Source organism: Triturus cristatus, chromosome 1_2, assembly GCF_964204655.1.
Source record: "Triturus cristatus chromosome 1_2, aTriCri1.1, whole genome shotgun sequence".
NCBI lineage: Eukaryota > Metazoa > Chordata > Amphibia > Caudata > Salamandridae > Triturus > Triturus cristatus.
This window is the reverse complement of record NC_140580.1, coordinates 832,120,950-832,135,048: the sequence shown is the minus strand read 5'-3', so window position 1 is coordinate 832,135,048 and position 14,099 is coordinate 832,120,950. Positions and strand designations below refer to the sequence as shown.

The window sequence follows — 14,099 nt, the reverse complement described above, 5'->3', positions numbered from 1 at the left end:
ATACTCAAACAAATCTCGACATTCATTTGACATCAGAAGATGTCAGATTTCATCTAGGTGAGGGGTTTCCAATAATTTCAATAACAAGTTACTTCTGGTCAATTAAAGTAGTCACGCCCCCTAATGCTTTTGTCTCTGATGTGGTCCCTTCTGCATTATTTGTCAATCACAGTTGTGACCGCATGTTGCTGAACTACTAGTAGTGACTACCCAGATGTATGTCACAACACTGAGTGACGCCAAACTATCATATCCAGAATATTGACTAAATCCATATAATGAAGGTACATCTATGTGTGCGTGTGTGTATATATAAATGTGTGTATGTGTTTTTTTTCACTGAAAATACCAAAGGTTACAGGGATGTTCTAGTTAGACTCAGATTTCACAAAATCAATGAAATTCAGCAGTTCTAGTTAGCTGAGCTAGCTTTAACTTAAGCCCCCACAATGCACTGCTTACGACCTCACATATTACATCACTCATGACATGGTCACTGTGACATCACTGACATTGTCCACAGAAGCACTCACACCACTATACAACCTCACACACACCCATTCACACCCACACAACCACTCACATACCCATTCACAGACCCATACAGGTACTCTCACAACCACTCACTCACCCATAGAGCTACTCCTACAACAAGTACGCAGCCTCCCTTCCCCTTCCGACTTCAGCCCCAGGGATCCCACCACTGTGGTCCACCTCATTTTTTAGGGGTAGGGGATATGTGGCCCCACTCCACGGATCATGTTTTGGCCCTGGGGACTCCATCTCCTGGGACCCGGCCTTATTGTAAATGGGGCGAGACACACAGCACCCCTCCGCGGCCGATTTCTGGCCCCGGGTACCCCATCTATCGTGGCCCGGCCATTTTTATAAAGGGGAGAGGGGCATGTAGCACCCTCCCCAGGTCAATAGTGGCCCCGGGGACCCCATCCACTGGGGCCTAATTTTGTAATAATTGGGAAAAGGGGAGATTTCAGGCCCGGTGCCCCATCTCCCTACCTCGGCCAATGTCTGAAGGGGAGGAGGGCATAATTGACCCTTCCTGGGTCAATTATAGCCCACGGGACCCCATTCCTGGGGCCCGGCCAGTAAATGGTAGGGGCCCTGGAGGCCACACAGGGCACCCACTGCATATTTAAAAGACGGAGAGGGTCACAGATGCCCCCCCCCTCCCCGGGCCAATATTGTCCATGGGGACCCATCCCCTGGGGCCTGCCCAGTAAATGGGTGCCCTGGAGCCCACCCAAGGCATGCACTATATATTCAAAAGGAGGACGGGGACACCCAGCCCCTCTCCTGGGCCAATATAGGCCCGGCAACCCCATCCTCCAGGGCCTATGTAATTAATATATGGAGAGGGGGCCTCGTGGCCCCCCTTCCTGGGCAGATTTCGACCCCCGAGGACCCCATGCCCTAGGGCCTGGCTAAACAGGTGGGTTTTTGGAGACCACTCAGGGCACACGCTTCCTTTTTATTGGGTTCCGTGGGGGGAACCCCAATGCCACCGCACCCCATTGGCTCCCCATCAGGACATGCCATGGTTTGCATTGCAGAGCGAAAGGCCATGGGTTGAAAATCACAGGAAAGACCAGGGTAGTGTAAGGATTACAAGAGATGGAAGAAGGAATTATTCAGGGAATTGGCTTGTATATTTCCTCACAGTGAACAGGCAGCATATTTGTTCAGGTAGCCTCTGGCTAAAGAAGCAGGAACCTCTAATCACTCTACTTAATGTGGTAACTTAAGTGTGCTTTTCAGTGAAAAGTTTGATCGAATAGTATATTCCTGATGGATACATCTGCCTGTGGATTCCTCACCTTATGAACATCCCCTCTGCGCCAGCATTCCGGAAACTTTTCATAGCTCTCTGCGCCGACGAGGCCGTCACAGCGACATGGCTCCGCACGCGGCTCCGCATCACGTCACCGGAGCCATAAGGAGACCACGTCGGCTTGATGACGTCAGTTCCTTTTTTTCCGCGCTACAAGCTAACGGATTTTCTGGGACTCTCCTGTCTTTCAACGGCTACTTTGTTTCGAGACTTTATTTGTTATTGTTTCGACTATGTCTGTTCCTAAGAAGTCGGGTTTCAAGCCCTGCAATGAATGCGGAGGTCACATGTCCATTACTGACTCTCATGAGGACTGTCTCTGGTGCCTCCCTAGCGATCACGACGTCGAAGATTGTTCATCCTGTAGAACACTTAACCCTAAGGCGCTGAAGGAGAGAGAGGCCAAACTCTACATGTCCAAGGTGAGAAAAGAGAAAAAAAGTCGTAAGAGATCGAAGTCGAGGTCATCGTCTTCGCATGGAACCAAGAGAAGGCACAAGAAGAAGAGACATGGGTCTCGACGTCGATCGTCCAAATCTCGAGTTTTGAAGTCTCTTTCTCCTGCTCCTCGACGTCGTACCAAGGATGTTATCTCTCCTTCACCTTCTGAGTCTCCACAAGCTTCTCCAGGCCGGTCTCCTGTTTTGGGTTCTCCGGTGCAGTCTCCGGCACCGGTTGATTCTCCGGCTTTGGATGGGGATTCGAATCCGGTAGAGGAAGAGTTTTCTGCTGCTCCTGTGGCTCCACCTGTTACTCCAGTGGATCCGACTCCGGAGACTCCTCATAAGGAAGCCGAACCGGCGCAGTTTCCTTAGTTCCCGGCGCCGGGATCGGATTCATCGCATTTCATGAATGCGATGTATGATATTTTTACCAGAGCCACATGCCCCTCTGGAGCACCTTCGGGTCCCATGGGCCCTTTGGCATTCAATTTGGGCGTGCCTCAGCATTAACCTCCGGCCCCCTTTATGCCTTATATGCCGATGGCGCTGTAATGGCAGTATCCGGCGCTGAGGGTGTCGACGCCGCTGGAGCAGTCTCCGGCTCCGTCCGGCGTCCCCTCTTCCAGAGTTCGTTCGACGCACGTCCCTGTCACGGAGCCTACTTCGATGTCATTGCCGGATCCGTCGATGTCGCGGATGGCGCCGCCGACGCCGCAGCCGAGGATGCATTCGAGAAGGGAAGCTCAAAGGCTTATTGAGGAGGAGCAATATCGGGCTAGTGACATAGAGGAAGGAGAAATATGAGTCTGAGGACTTATTGGAAGAGTTGTGTGAAGCAAGTGGTTTGGATGTCTCTTCGGAAGGGGACTTTGCTTTACAGAAGGCTTCTCCTTCGAAGGATGTAGCTCCTTATCATGTTATCAAGAAGGCAGCTGAACTGTTGGACCTACAGCTTCCTATGGCTGAATATAAGCCTAATCTTTTAACACTGGTTCTTCATTCTCCTTCTGCTGTGGCGGAACCTCTTTTACCATTCAATGATGCTCTGACAGCGCCGATATTGGAAGTCTGGAGTAATCCTCTTTCTGCTCCTGCAATGTCTAGATCTGTTTCTAGGAGATGTAGACCGGCACCAGGGGACCCTGATTTCTTGTCTTCCCCACCCGTCACCTCAAAGTCTGTTAGTTCAAGTTTCTTGTTCGAAGCATTCGGTTGGCTCTTTCCCTCAAGCACCGGCTGATAGAGATTCAAAAAAGCTTGATCAATCGGCAAAGAAAGTATTTTCTTCGGCCAGTATGGCATTAAAGTCCACAAATGCAACTTGTCTATTGGGCAGATATATCCACACCCTCATGGACTCTAAGCAGATTCTCCCTAAGCTGTCTGAAGAGGATCGGAACACCTTGAGTGAGGTTTTGATGGACTCCCAGGCTGCTGCTCGACAAGTAATCCAATCGGGTCTGGACACTGCAGATTTAGTGGCAAGGGTGATTGGTTCGTCTTTTGCCACTAGGAGGCATGCTTGGTTAAGATCGTCAGGATTCTCACCTGATGTGCAAGCTGCCCTTTTGGACCTTCCTTTTGACGGTTCTAAGCTCTTCGGGGAGAAAGCGGACTTGGCCTTGCAGAGATTTAAAGACAGTAAAGCCACGGCAAGATCTCTGGGTTTGCAGTCTCAGTCAAGAGGGTATGGTTACAGAAGGTACCGTGGTTTTGGAAAGTCTTCCTATCGTTCCCGTCAGCCTCCGCAACATCAACAGCAGCAGCAAAACCTTCTGTATAAATCCTACAGGGGTAAAGGCAGAGGTCACCTTCGTGGAGCTGGATGACATCCCTCTTCCTCCTCCTCCTCTACACCCCCTCCCGGTAATGCAGGAAAGCAGCCCTAGATCTGTCGTCCTGGCTCATGTGGGTCCTGTGGGAGGTCGGCTTACCCATTTTCTATAGGATTGGAAGTTAAACACTTCAGACCTTTGGGTTTTAGATCTTGTAGAAAATGGGTATGCCCTTCCCTTCAGGAAATTCCCTCCACCTTACCCTCCTTGCCAAGGGTTTTGTGCGGAGGATCATTTGCTTCTCCTTCAGAAGGAAGTTACGGCCCTATTACAAAAAGGTGCGATAGAGGTGGTTCCGGAGCAGGAAAGGGGTCAGGGATGCAACTCCCGGTATTTCCTGATTCCCAAGAAGGATGGCAGGCTACGTCCTATACCAGTTTGCGGTCCTTCTGTTTGGTCTTACTACTGCACCTCGAGTCTTCACCAAGGTGATGGCAGTGGTGGCAGCCCATCTCAGAAGGTTGGGGATTCCGGTTTTCCCATACCTGGACGACTGGCTTCTGAAGGCAGAGTCTCCAGAGATGGTGTGTCGTCATCTGCAGATAACAACTCAGCTGTTGTACAAATTGGATTTTTCAGTAAATGTACCCAAGTCTCACCTGGTCCCCTCACAGCACAACCTGTTCATAGGGGCGGTACTGGATACCACTATGTGTCGAGCATTCCCTCCACCTCAAAGGATTCTCGACATACAGGAAATGATTCCCTTGTTTTACAATGGAGCGGTTGTTCCAGTTCTGAAGGTCCTTCGCCTGCTCGGTCTGTTCGTTTCCTGCATCCTGTTGGTCAGCCATGCATGCTGACACATGAGGGTGCTCCAGTGGTGGCTCCACAGGCAGTGGTATCAGCACAACGGAGATCTCGGGAAGTCAGTGAGGATCTCAAGAGAAGCTGCAGCGGATCTGTCTTGGTGGAGCGTGGAGGGCAATCTGTCTCAAGGAAAGCCTTTCCATCTTCCTCCACAGTGATAACGGATGCCTCTACCCTAGGGTGGGGAGCACATCTGGGGGATCTGGAGATCAAGGGTCTTTGGTCTCCAGAAGAAAGGTTGTTTCACATCAACCTTTTGGAATTGGGGGCGATATGTTTGGCGCTCAAGGCCTTTCTCCCTTCCCTTCGCGGTCAGTCAGTTCAAGTCCTGACAGACAACACTGCTGCGATGTGGTATGTCAAGAAGCAGGGAGGGGTAGGGTCGTACCGTCTCTGCAGAGAGGCGTTGCAAATCTGGTCCTGGGCTCAGGTCCATCGGATTTGTTTGATGGCAAATCTGGCCGAGGATCTGAACGTGCGTGCGGACAGTCGAGTGGAGGCTTCATCCAGAGGTAGTCCGACACATCTTCCGGATGTGGGGGACTCCTTGGGTGAACCTGTTTGCCACTCACTAGAACGCACACTGCCCGTCATTCTGCAGTCTCCAGTTTCTGGGGCAGGGAGCGTTGGGGGACGCATTTCAGTTGAGTTGGGGCTCTCAACTCCTTTCACGCGTTTCCTCCCATACCCTTGATTCCTCGGGATCTGAGGAAGATTCACCAAGACCGGGCCCAAGTTATTTTGATCGCCCCGGATTGGCCAAGAAGGGTGTGGTACACGGACCTTCACCTCTCACCGCACCCTCCGCTCTGTCTCCCTCTCAGGGCAGACCTCCTCTCTCAGATGGAGGGGCACGTTCTACACCCCCACCTCGAGAGCCTGCACCTTCATGTCTGGAGATTGAACAGGGCAACTTGAATTCTTTTTGTCTCCTGCCTGACGTGGTGGACGTTATATTTTCGGCCAGGCGACACTCCACTAGGTCTGTCTATTCATACAGATGGTCTAAACTTGTAAAGTGGTGCGGAGAGAAATCTATTGATCCCTTAAAAGCTCATCTATCTGATGTTCTTTGTTTTCTCTTCATTTGGCCCAGCAGGGTTTTGCTGTGGCCACTGTTAAAGGGTATTTGTCGGCTTTGTCGGCATTTTTGTGTTTACCTGATCAGCCTTCTTTATTTAAGTCTCCTATAGTCTTAAGATTTATCAAGGGGCTGACAAACATGTTTCCTCCCACTCCTTTCATTATGCCCCAGTGGGACTTGAATTTGGTTTTAACTTTTTTAATGGGTTCGTCATTCGAACCGATGCATAGTTGTCCTTTAAGACTTTTAACTTTTTAAACGGTCTTCCTGGTAGCTATCACCTCGGCCAGGAGGGTGAGTGAACTCCAGGCTTTGAGATCAAAGCTGCCTTTTCTGACCATATATGCTGAAAGGATGGTACTTAGGACCAGGGCTGCTATTCTGCCTAAGGTGGTGAATCCCTTCCACCTAGGTCAGTCCATTACCCTTCCTACTTTCTATCCTCCCCCTTCCAAGGACGAGGAGAGACTTCATCGTTTAGATCCAAAGAGGGCAATTAGCTTCTATTTGGACAGAACAAAGGACTTTTGTCAGGATGACAAGCTCTTTGTTGGATATGCTGGTCGTATGAAGGGCAAGGCAGTGCACAATTGCACTTTTCACGATGGATCATCTTGTGCATCAATATATGCTACTCCTTGGCTGGTAAGGAGCCTCCTGTAGACATTCAAGCTCATTCCACCAGGTCTAAATCTTCTACTTCTGCATTGTCTAGAGGTGTACCTGTTTTAGACATCTGTAAGACCGCAACTTGGACCTCCCTCCACACTTTCGCGAAGCATTACTGCTTAGATTCCGAAGTGAGGAGGGACGGCCATTTTGCGCGCTCTGTTTTGCATGAATTTTTAGTATAGAAGGGTGGGCACCCACCTCCGGGAGAGGTACTGCTGTGGGATTCTATTCATAAGGTGAGGAATCCACAGGCAGATGTATCCATCAGAAGAAAAAGTTACTTACCTTCGGTAACGCTTTTTCTGGTGGATATAATATCTGCCTGTGGATTCCTCACAGACCCACCCACCTCCCCGTTGTCCACCCTTTTATTCCATAAAAGCTGAGGTTTTAGTTTTTTGACGTATTGTGTACTCAAGACTTTATTACCTCTGTTTATTTGCTATTGTCTTGTTTGAAGTGCAAGCTTTCTTCTTTCTTTATACACTGAGTGTATTTGTGTGTGAATTCTGTATACTATGCCTCTGTCGGTCCGCCCGTTTTGCCTGTGTGGCACGGAAAAAATGGGTGGAACTGACGTCCTCACGCCGACGTGGTGGTCTTATGGCTCCGGTGACGTCATGCGGAGCCGCGTGTGGAACCATGACGCTGTGACGACCTCATCGGCGTAGAGAGCTATGAAAAGTTTCCGGAATGCTGGCGCAGAGGGGATATTCATAAGGTGAGGAATCCACAGGCAGATACTGTATCCACCAGAAAAAGCGTTACCAAAGTTAAGTAACTTGTTTTTCAGGATAACTTATGTCACTTTTCTAAGCAGATTGCGTTCTTCGAACTCGTATGTCTCCTTTTTAGGACCTCCCACTGTCTCTGCCAACCCGAAGGGCCCCATCAAAGTGAAAGTGGGAGAATCCATCAACCTGGAGTGCGTGGGCATGGGTGATCCACGCCCTGTGGTCAGCTGGCGCCGGACGAGTGCTCGGACAAACACCAAGCAGCATGCTCTAGAGCACTTGGACAGCAATGCCATGTTACAGGTAATGTTCACTAATTTGCCCTTTAAGTGGCAAAACTGTACTTGATTGGATCATTTCGTGAAGTCTTAGAAATGGCGAAGAGCGGGTGACCTCGGCAATTGGCTTTGACTTTTGAAAAGTTTTGTAACACTGTATGTTACGGTTTTATATGTGAAAAACCTGCCGTTGGTTAGTCACCACCAGTCTGGACCCCGCTAGCTCTCAATTGTTTGCCTGCCAGACTTGAAACCTTTCCTGCCAAATGCTTTTCGTGGGTTTAGGTACTGCCAAAGCATTCTTATTTATCCTGAGAGTAGTCCGGAAATGGCCTGTAAAAGACGTTAAATGTTTTTTTAATCTGAGCATCTACATGATGCGTCCATTTGAGTTGTCCATTGACAGGAGTCTAAAATCGAAATGCTTTGGTGGTGCCATGCACCCCTTTTTTTTTTTTTTTTTATAGTAGCTCATTGACAAGTGCCCTTGTTGAATAGGTTGACAAATGACAATCTGGCTATTTGGTGAGTTTAACATCATACTTATTGCTTTTTACTCAGTCTCAATCACTGCAGGAGAGGATTTTGTTTCCAATACTGACCATATTTATTCTTTGTGGACAGTGAATCAGAAACAATGTCTCACTCCCGTATCTATACTCAGTGGGTCTGTGCTCAGCTAAAACCTCTAGGAGTATTCATACCTATTACTTCTCCACAGAGGAGGAGATAACTTGAGGGGGCAATGTCTTTATTGTATATGTGTTTGGAGTGGGAGAAGACACCGAAGGCAAATGTATATTCAAGATGCAAGGATTTTGGAAGTATTGTAATTGTCATCAGACTAAGAGGTACCAGTTTTAACAAAGTTTTTTCTTTTAATGTAGATTCTTTCTGCCAGACCGGAAGATGCTGGGTCCTATTCCTGCATTGCCCGAAATACTTATGGTTCTGTACAGGTCCAAGTGGAAGTGCACGTAGTAGGCAGTATAGTGAACCCAGCAGCACCAAACGTGACCCCAGAAGAAGCAGCAGTGATTGTGGTGTCTGGAGGAACTGCCACTCTGCGCTGCTCGGCAGCAGGTAAATACCTGGTTTCCACATCTAGTCTTTAGTTAAAGCGTTATGAGATTCTTTATGAAGGAAGTTAACTCTGACAAAACTTCCGCGTGTTATGATCCACTGTGTTAGATTGCTTATAATCTGTCTAATCCTCTTTGAACACATGGGACAGGCACAATACTCCGTGAATCAGGACTATGCCTTTTTGTTGTTTATTTTCTTCTAACAACTGTTTACAGATTGAGTCCGATTGTGTCCTAGTGTTCTTCTATTCCTTCCCCTTGTCCCTTTCCTAAGCAGCTTGTTAGATTGCTTTTGTAGGTAAAAGTTTTGAGTAATGGACCAAGAAAAAGAACCTGACAAATGATAGTCGTACTCTTCCTTTCTTATTTCTTTCCTCCCTGACGCCCTTGCCTAAAGCCTCTTTCACTACATCCTTTGCTCCTCTTCCACTTTCCTTTAGCTTCCCTATTATCTTACTTCCATAGCCCGTTTTAATTTCCCTCCTTCCTTCCACTGTTACCACAGTCCCTGGCTCCCTCTTGTCCCCTATTCCTCCTCTGGCATCTTCCCTTCCTTAAATCTTCCTTCAGCTCCTTCTCCCACTTCCTTCACTTTACAGCCAATTACAAGAATATCAGCCATTAAAATACTGACCCAAGACAATTCAGTAACACCAAAAGAAATGCCGTGTGTGTGTGTGTGTGTGTGTGTGTATTAGTGTGTGTATTAGTGTGTGTATTAGTGTGTGTGTGTAAAATTTTGGATAACCAAATGGGCATGGTCACTCCAGGTTGTAAGTTGGCAAAACTTCTTTATTGTGCAATCAGTTCTTGACGCGTTTTGACTGCGATGAATCTGTCTCAAAGTAGCAAGGCCTGCCACCCTTCAAAATAAATACTCCTCGTGCATAGAAACTGAAAGGTTACATTTTATGATCACAAAACGGCATCGCCCAAACAGAAATTCATAATAAATTCTTATATTTGAAAGATCTGAAAGAGACACATTAGTGATAGATTCCTTACTTTAGAATATCCCCAGGCGTCAGACTGGATCCGGAAAGTTTTCGTCAGCAGTACCCCTGCGCGTCGGAAGGTGGCGTTGTGTGCCTCAGTGTCCGTCGATGGCGTCGTAAGCACCGAAATGACGTCACGGAGATTAATTAGGCGCTACTTATGCGCGCTGACGTCAGTTCTTTTTCTCCATGCCAGCAAGCGCAGATCCGGTTAGAGCAGGTACCCTAGTCACTTTTTGACTAAACTTTTGGGACTTTTTGTCTTCCATTTTTGAGTCTTTGACTCCTGGTGCCACGTAGGGATGGCGTCTGTCTCTACTGTATGGAGCGCGACCATGACTCCCGTTCATGTTCCTATTGTCTGACCATGGCTCCGTAGGCCTTGCGGGAGAAGTCCCGTAAGCTACTGGAGGCCCGGCAGTCGTCTCCACGCCATTCGAGGTTCAGGGGTTTGCTCGAGAAATCGCTCGCGGAGCCCTCTTCATCGCTCCCCGGGGTCGAAGTCTTCCCACTCTGATTCTAGTAAGAGACGTCTTAAGATGAAGTCGAAGAAGCATTTCCGCTCTCCGACGTCCCCTCGTTGGTCTCCGGACGAGGGGGCCAGTGGTACCACCCCCGCGACTCCTTTGGAGCCTGTGAGTCCCGCGGCCTACCCACTTTATCCAGGTCTGTCGGTGACTCCTGCCCAGGTGCAAGATTTTCTTGCAGCCATGGCCCGCCTCTTCAGGCCTCGGGCTCCCGCCAGCGCACCTCCAGGCCCCGCGGTCCCAGTTGAGGGCCCTCCCTTGCATCAGGCCCCGGCGCTGCAGGGACGCTCCACCAGCGGCTGTGGCCCCGGCGCCGCAGGGACCTTCGCGGCGGCCACGGCACCGCAGGGACCTCCGCCGGCGGCTCCAGCCCCGGCGCCGCCTGTGGCTCCGTTCCCGGTGCCGCAGTGGGTTCCGTTCCACCTCCACCCTTGATCGGGTTCCTGGACAATTTTACTCCTGGTTGGGACCCTAATTGGGACACGGAGCCGGACCGGAGTCGACTGGCACCGTTCGACCATTTGTATTCCCCTGTCCCCCCACCACCACCGCAGCCTGTTCCGTGGGCAGTGGTGGAAGGGGACGACTGGGAGGGGTCTGAAGACCCTCTCGCACGGCAGTGCGGGTCAGACCAGGAATGGACGGACGAGCTAGAGGATGCCGGTGGCCTTTACCTCTCCTGTGACCCTGGTTTTCTTTCTCCTCCTGCTGTGGCTATGGAGGAGGGCGCCACATACACTATGGTGCTCCGTAGAGCAGCTGAGACCCTTGACCTTGACCTGCCTACAGTGACCCTCAAGACAAACCTCCTCGCTGAAGTACTTCAGCCGCCGAGAAGCTCTTCGGAGCCCCTGTTTCCGTTCAGTGAGGCATTACCTGACGTCTTGATGGGCACCTGGTCTTGACCGGCCACAGGAGTTTCCGTGGATTAGAATGTGGCCCGGCGCCTGGTCCCGGGTGACCCTGCTTTTCTGTCCACCCACCCAACCCTGGAGGGCCTGGTCCTCCAGGCCTCCACTTCACCAAGTCGCATTCCCTTCCACTATGCCGGATAGGAATCCAAAAAGCTGGAACAGTTCGGCAAGAAACTGCCAGCTTAGGGCTGCAGTTGGTGAACACCGCATGCCTCTTGGGCCGCAGTTCCCATGCTGTGTGGGACACGGTTACGCAGGTGTTGCCTCAGTGTCCAGAGGAAGCTCGGACAATGCTTTCCCAAGCTGCTGCTAAGGGGAAAGATGCAGCAAAGTTCGCCATTAGGTGTGGACTAGACACCGCGGACTCACTGGGTAGGGCGATTTCCACAACAGTGGCCCTCCGTCGTCATGCCTGGTTGCGGTCCACTGGTTTTTCAGGGGATGTACAAAGTTCCCTTATGGACATGCCCTTTGATGGTACTCGCCTGTTTGGCAATAAAGCAGATAAAGCGCTGGAGCGTTTTAAGGACTCCCGGACATATCGCCCGAAGAGGCTACTCCCTCCCCTTCGAGACTGCCCCTCCAGCCATGCCACCTCAGTTCCACCACATGTCGGAACTTTTTGCGCTTCTTCAGCAGGGAGTCACGGCCGTCCGGGCCAAGGGGGCCATCGAGCGTGTTCCTGGGCCAGAAGTGGGACGTGGTTGTTATTCCCACTACTTTCTGGTCCCCAAGAAGGAAAAAGGGGGCCTGCGTCCCATCTTGGACCTAAGGAACGTCAATTGCTTACTCCGGAAGGAGAAGTTCAAGATGTTAACTCTGGCTCAGGTCTTGGCTGCCCTCGACCCTGGAGACTGGATGGTAGTGTTGCACTTGCAGGACGCATATTTTCATATCCCCGTCCTGCTGGCCCACCGGCGTTACCTGCGGTTCACGGTAGGCCTAGAGCACTTTCAGTTTGCCGTGCTCCCCTTTGGCCTTACCAGTGCCTCTCAGGTGTTCATGAAAGGGTGGTCGCAGCTCCTCTGTGCAGCTCAGTGGTTCCAGTTCTCCCCTATATCGACGACTGGTTGCTGAAGACTGGTTCGCCTCAGGCAGTAGTCTCCCACCTCCAGACTACGGCCAACCTCCTGCATTTGCTGGGGTTCTCCGTCAACATGCCAAAGTCTCACCTGAGTCCCTCTCAGAAGCTCCCCTTCATCGGAGCGGTTCTGGATTCGACGCAGTTTCGGGTTTATCCTCCTGCGCAGCGAGTCCTGGATATTTAGGCTACGATTCCAATCTTTCGGCCTCTATGCCGGGTTTGTCAGGATGACCCTCCGGCTCCTGGGCCTAATGGCCTCCTGCATCCTGCTAGTGCACCATGCCAGATGGCATATGCGGGCTCTGCAGAGGGACCTGTAGTTCCAGTGGGCACAGCATTGGGGCAACCTGGCCGATCACGTCCAGATCTCGGAAGGCGCTGCACGACATTTGCAGTGGTGGCTCACACATCGCGATTGGGTCAATGGCAGATCCCTCTCCCTTCCCCAACCGGAGCACACAGTGGTGACGGTTGCGTCCCTCCTGGGATGGGGCGGCCACATGGGAAAGGCAGAGATCAGGGGCCTCTGGTCTCCTGCGGAGTCCCAGCTCCATATTAACTTTTTGGAGCTTCGGCCGATCCGACTTGCACTGAAAGCATTCCTTCCCTCTGTCTGGGGAAATGTAGTGCAGGTGTTCTCGGACAACACCACCGCTAAGTGGTATTGCAACAAATAGGGCGGGGTGGGGTTGTGGATCATATGTCAGGAGGCTCTCCGCCTCTGGACATGGCTGGAACATCAAGGCATTCCCTTGGTGGTTCACCACCTGGCAGGTACTCTGAACGCCAGAGCAGACGAACACAGCTGCCGGTTTATGTTGGATCACGAATGGCGTCTTCACTTGGAGGTGGCGCAAGGTCTCTCTGCAGTGGGGAGAGCCTTCATTAGATCTATTCGCCACCGAAGAGTATGCGCAATGTCATCAATTCTGCGCGTTGGAATTTCCGAGGCGGCACTCGCTCGGCGACGCTTTTCATCACCAGTGGAGCTGTAGTCTTTTGTACGCCCTTCCGCTTATACCACTTCTGCCCAAAGTTCCAAAGAACATTCAGCGTGACCGGGCCCAAGTCATCCTTCTAGCTCCGGATTGGGCATGAAGATACTGGTATCCCGAGTGACTCGTCATGGCGATCGCTCCCCTGATTCGACTGCCTGTTCGGGAGGATCTTCTGTCGCAGCAACAGGGGACGGTCCTCCACCCGAACCTGTCCAACCTCCACCTCCATGTGTGGCGATTGAGCGGCGACAGTTGACAGCTTTCGACCTTCCTTATGAAGTCTGTGACTTTATTCTGGCACTCAGGCGTCCCTCCACTAAGATGGTATACACCTGCAGGTGGAACAAATTTGTGGCATGGTGCACAGCAAAGGCTATGGATCCCCTTGCTGCCCCTCTTTCCAAGGTCCTTCTGGTACTCTCTCTCTTTGGCCCAGCAGGGTTCTGGTCTGGGCACTATCAAAGGTTTTCTCTCGGCCATTTCCACCTTTCTACAACTTCCAGATCAGCCTTCTCTTTTTGAGTTCCCAATTGTTAATCGCTTTCTGAAAGGCATTACACACGTTTCCTCCCGTGCCCTTCGTAATGCCTCAGTGGGACTTAAATCTTGTCTTGAATTATCTGATATGTGCTCCCTTTGAGCCACTTCATGACTGTCCTTTACGTCTTCTCACTCTGAAGACGGCTTTCCTGGTAGCTTTCACCTCTGTCAGAAGAGTGAGTGAGCTCCAGGCTCTTTCTTCTAAACCTCCTTTTCTCTCCGTTCATCCGGACAATGTGGTTTTAAGGACT

At 50.8% G+C, this 14,099-nt stretch overlaps 1 protein-coding gene across 18 annotated transcripts in view; it reads left to right on the top strand.

Moving 5' to 3' along the window:
• HSPG2 (heparan sulfate proteoglycan 2) overlaps positions 1-14,099 on the top strand; it is a 903,404-nt gene that overhangs the window by 762,893 nt on the left and 126,412 nt on the right. For all 18 annotated transcript variants that reach the window (XM_085608925.1, XM_085608919.1, XM_085608917.1 and 15 more), the window contains 2 exons: positions 7,549-7,730; positions 8,593-8,788. In XM_085608925.1, coding sequence (XP_085465051.1) covers positions 7,549-7,730; positions 8,593-8,788 — 378 coding nt within the window. The remainder of the gene's footprint in view (positions 1-7,548; positions 7,731-8,592; positions 8,789-14,099) is intronic.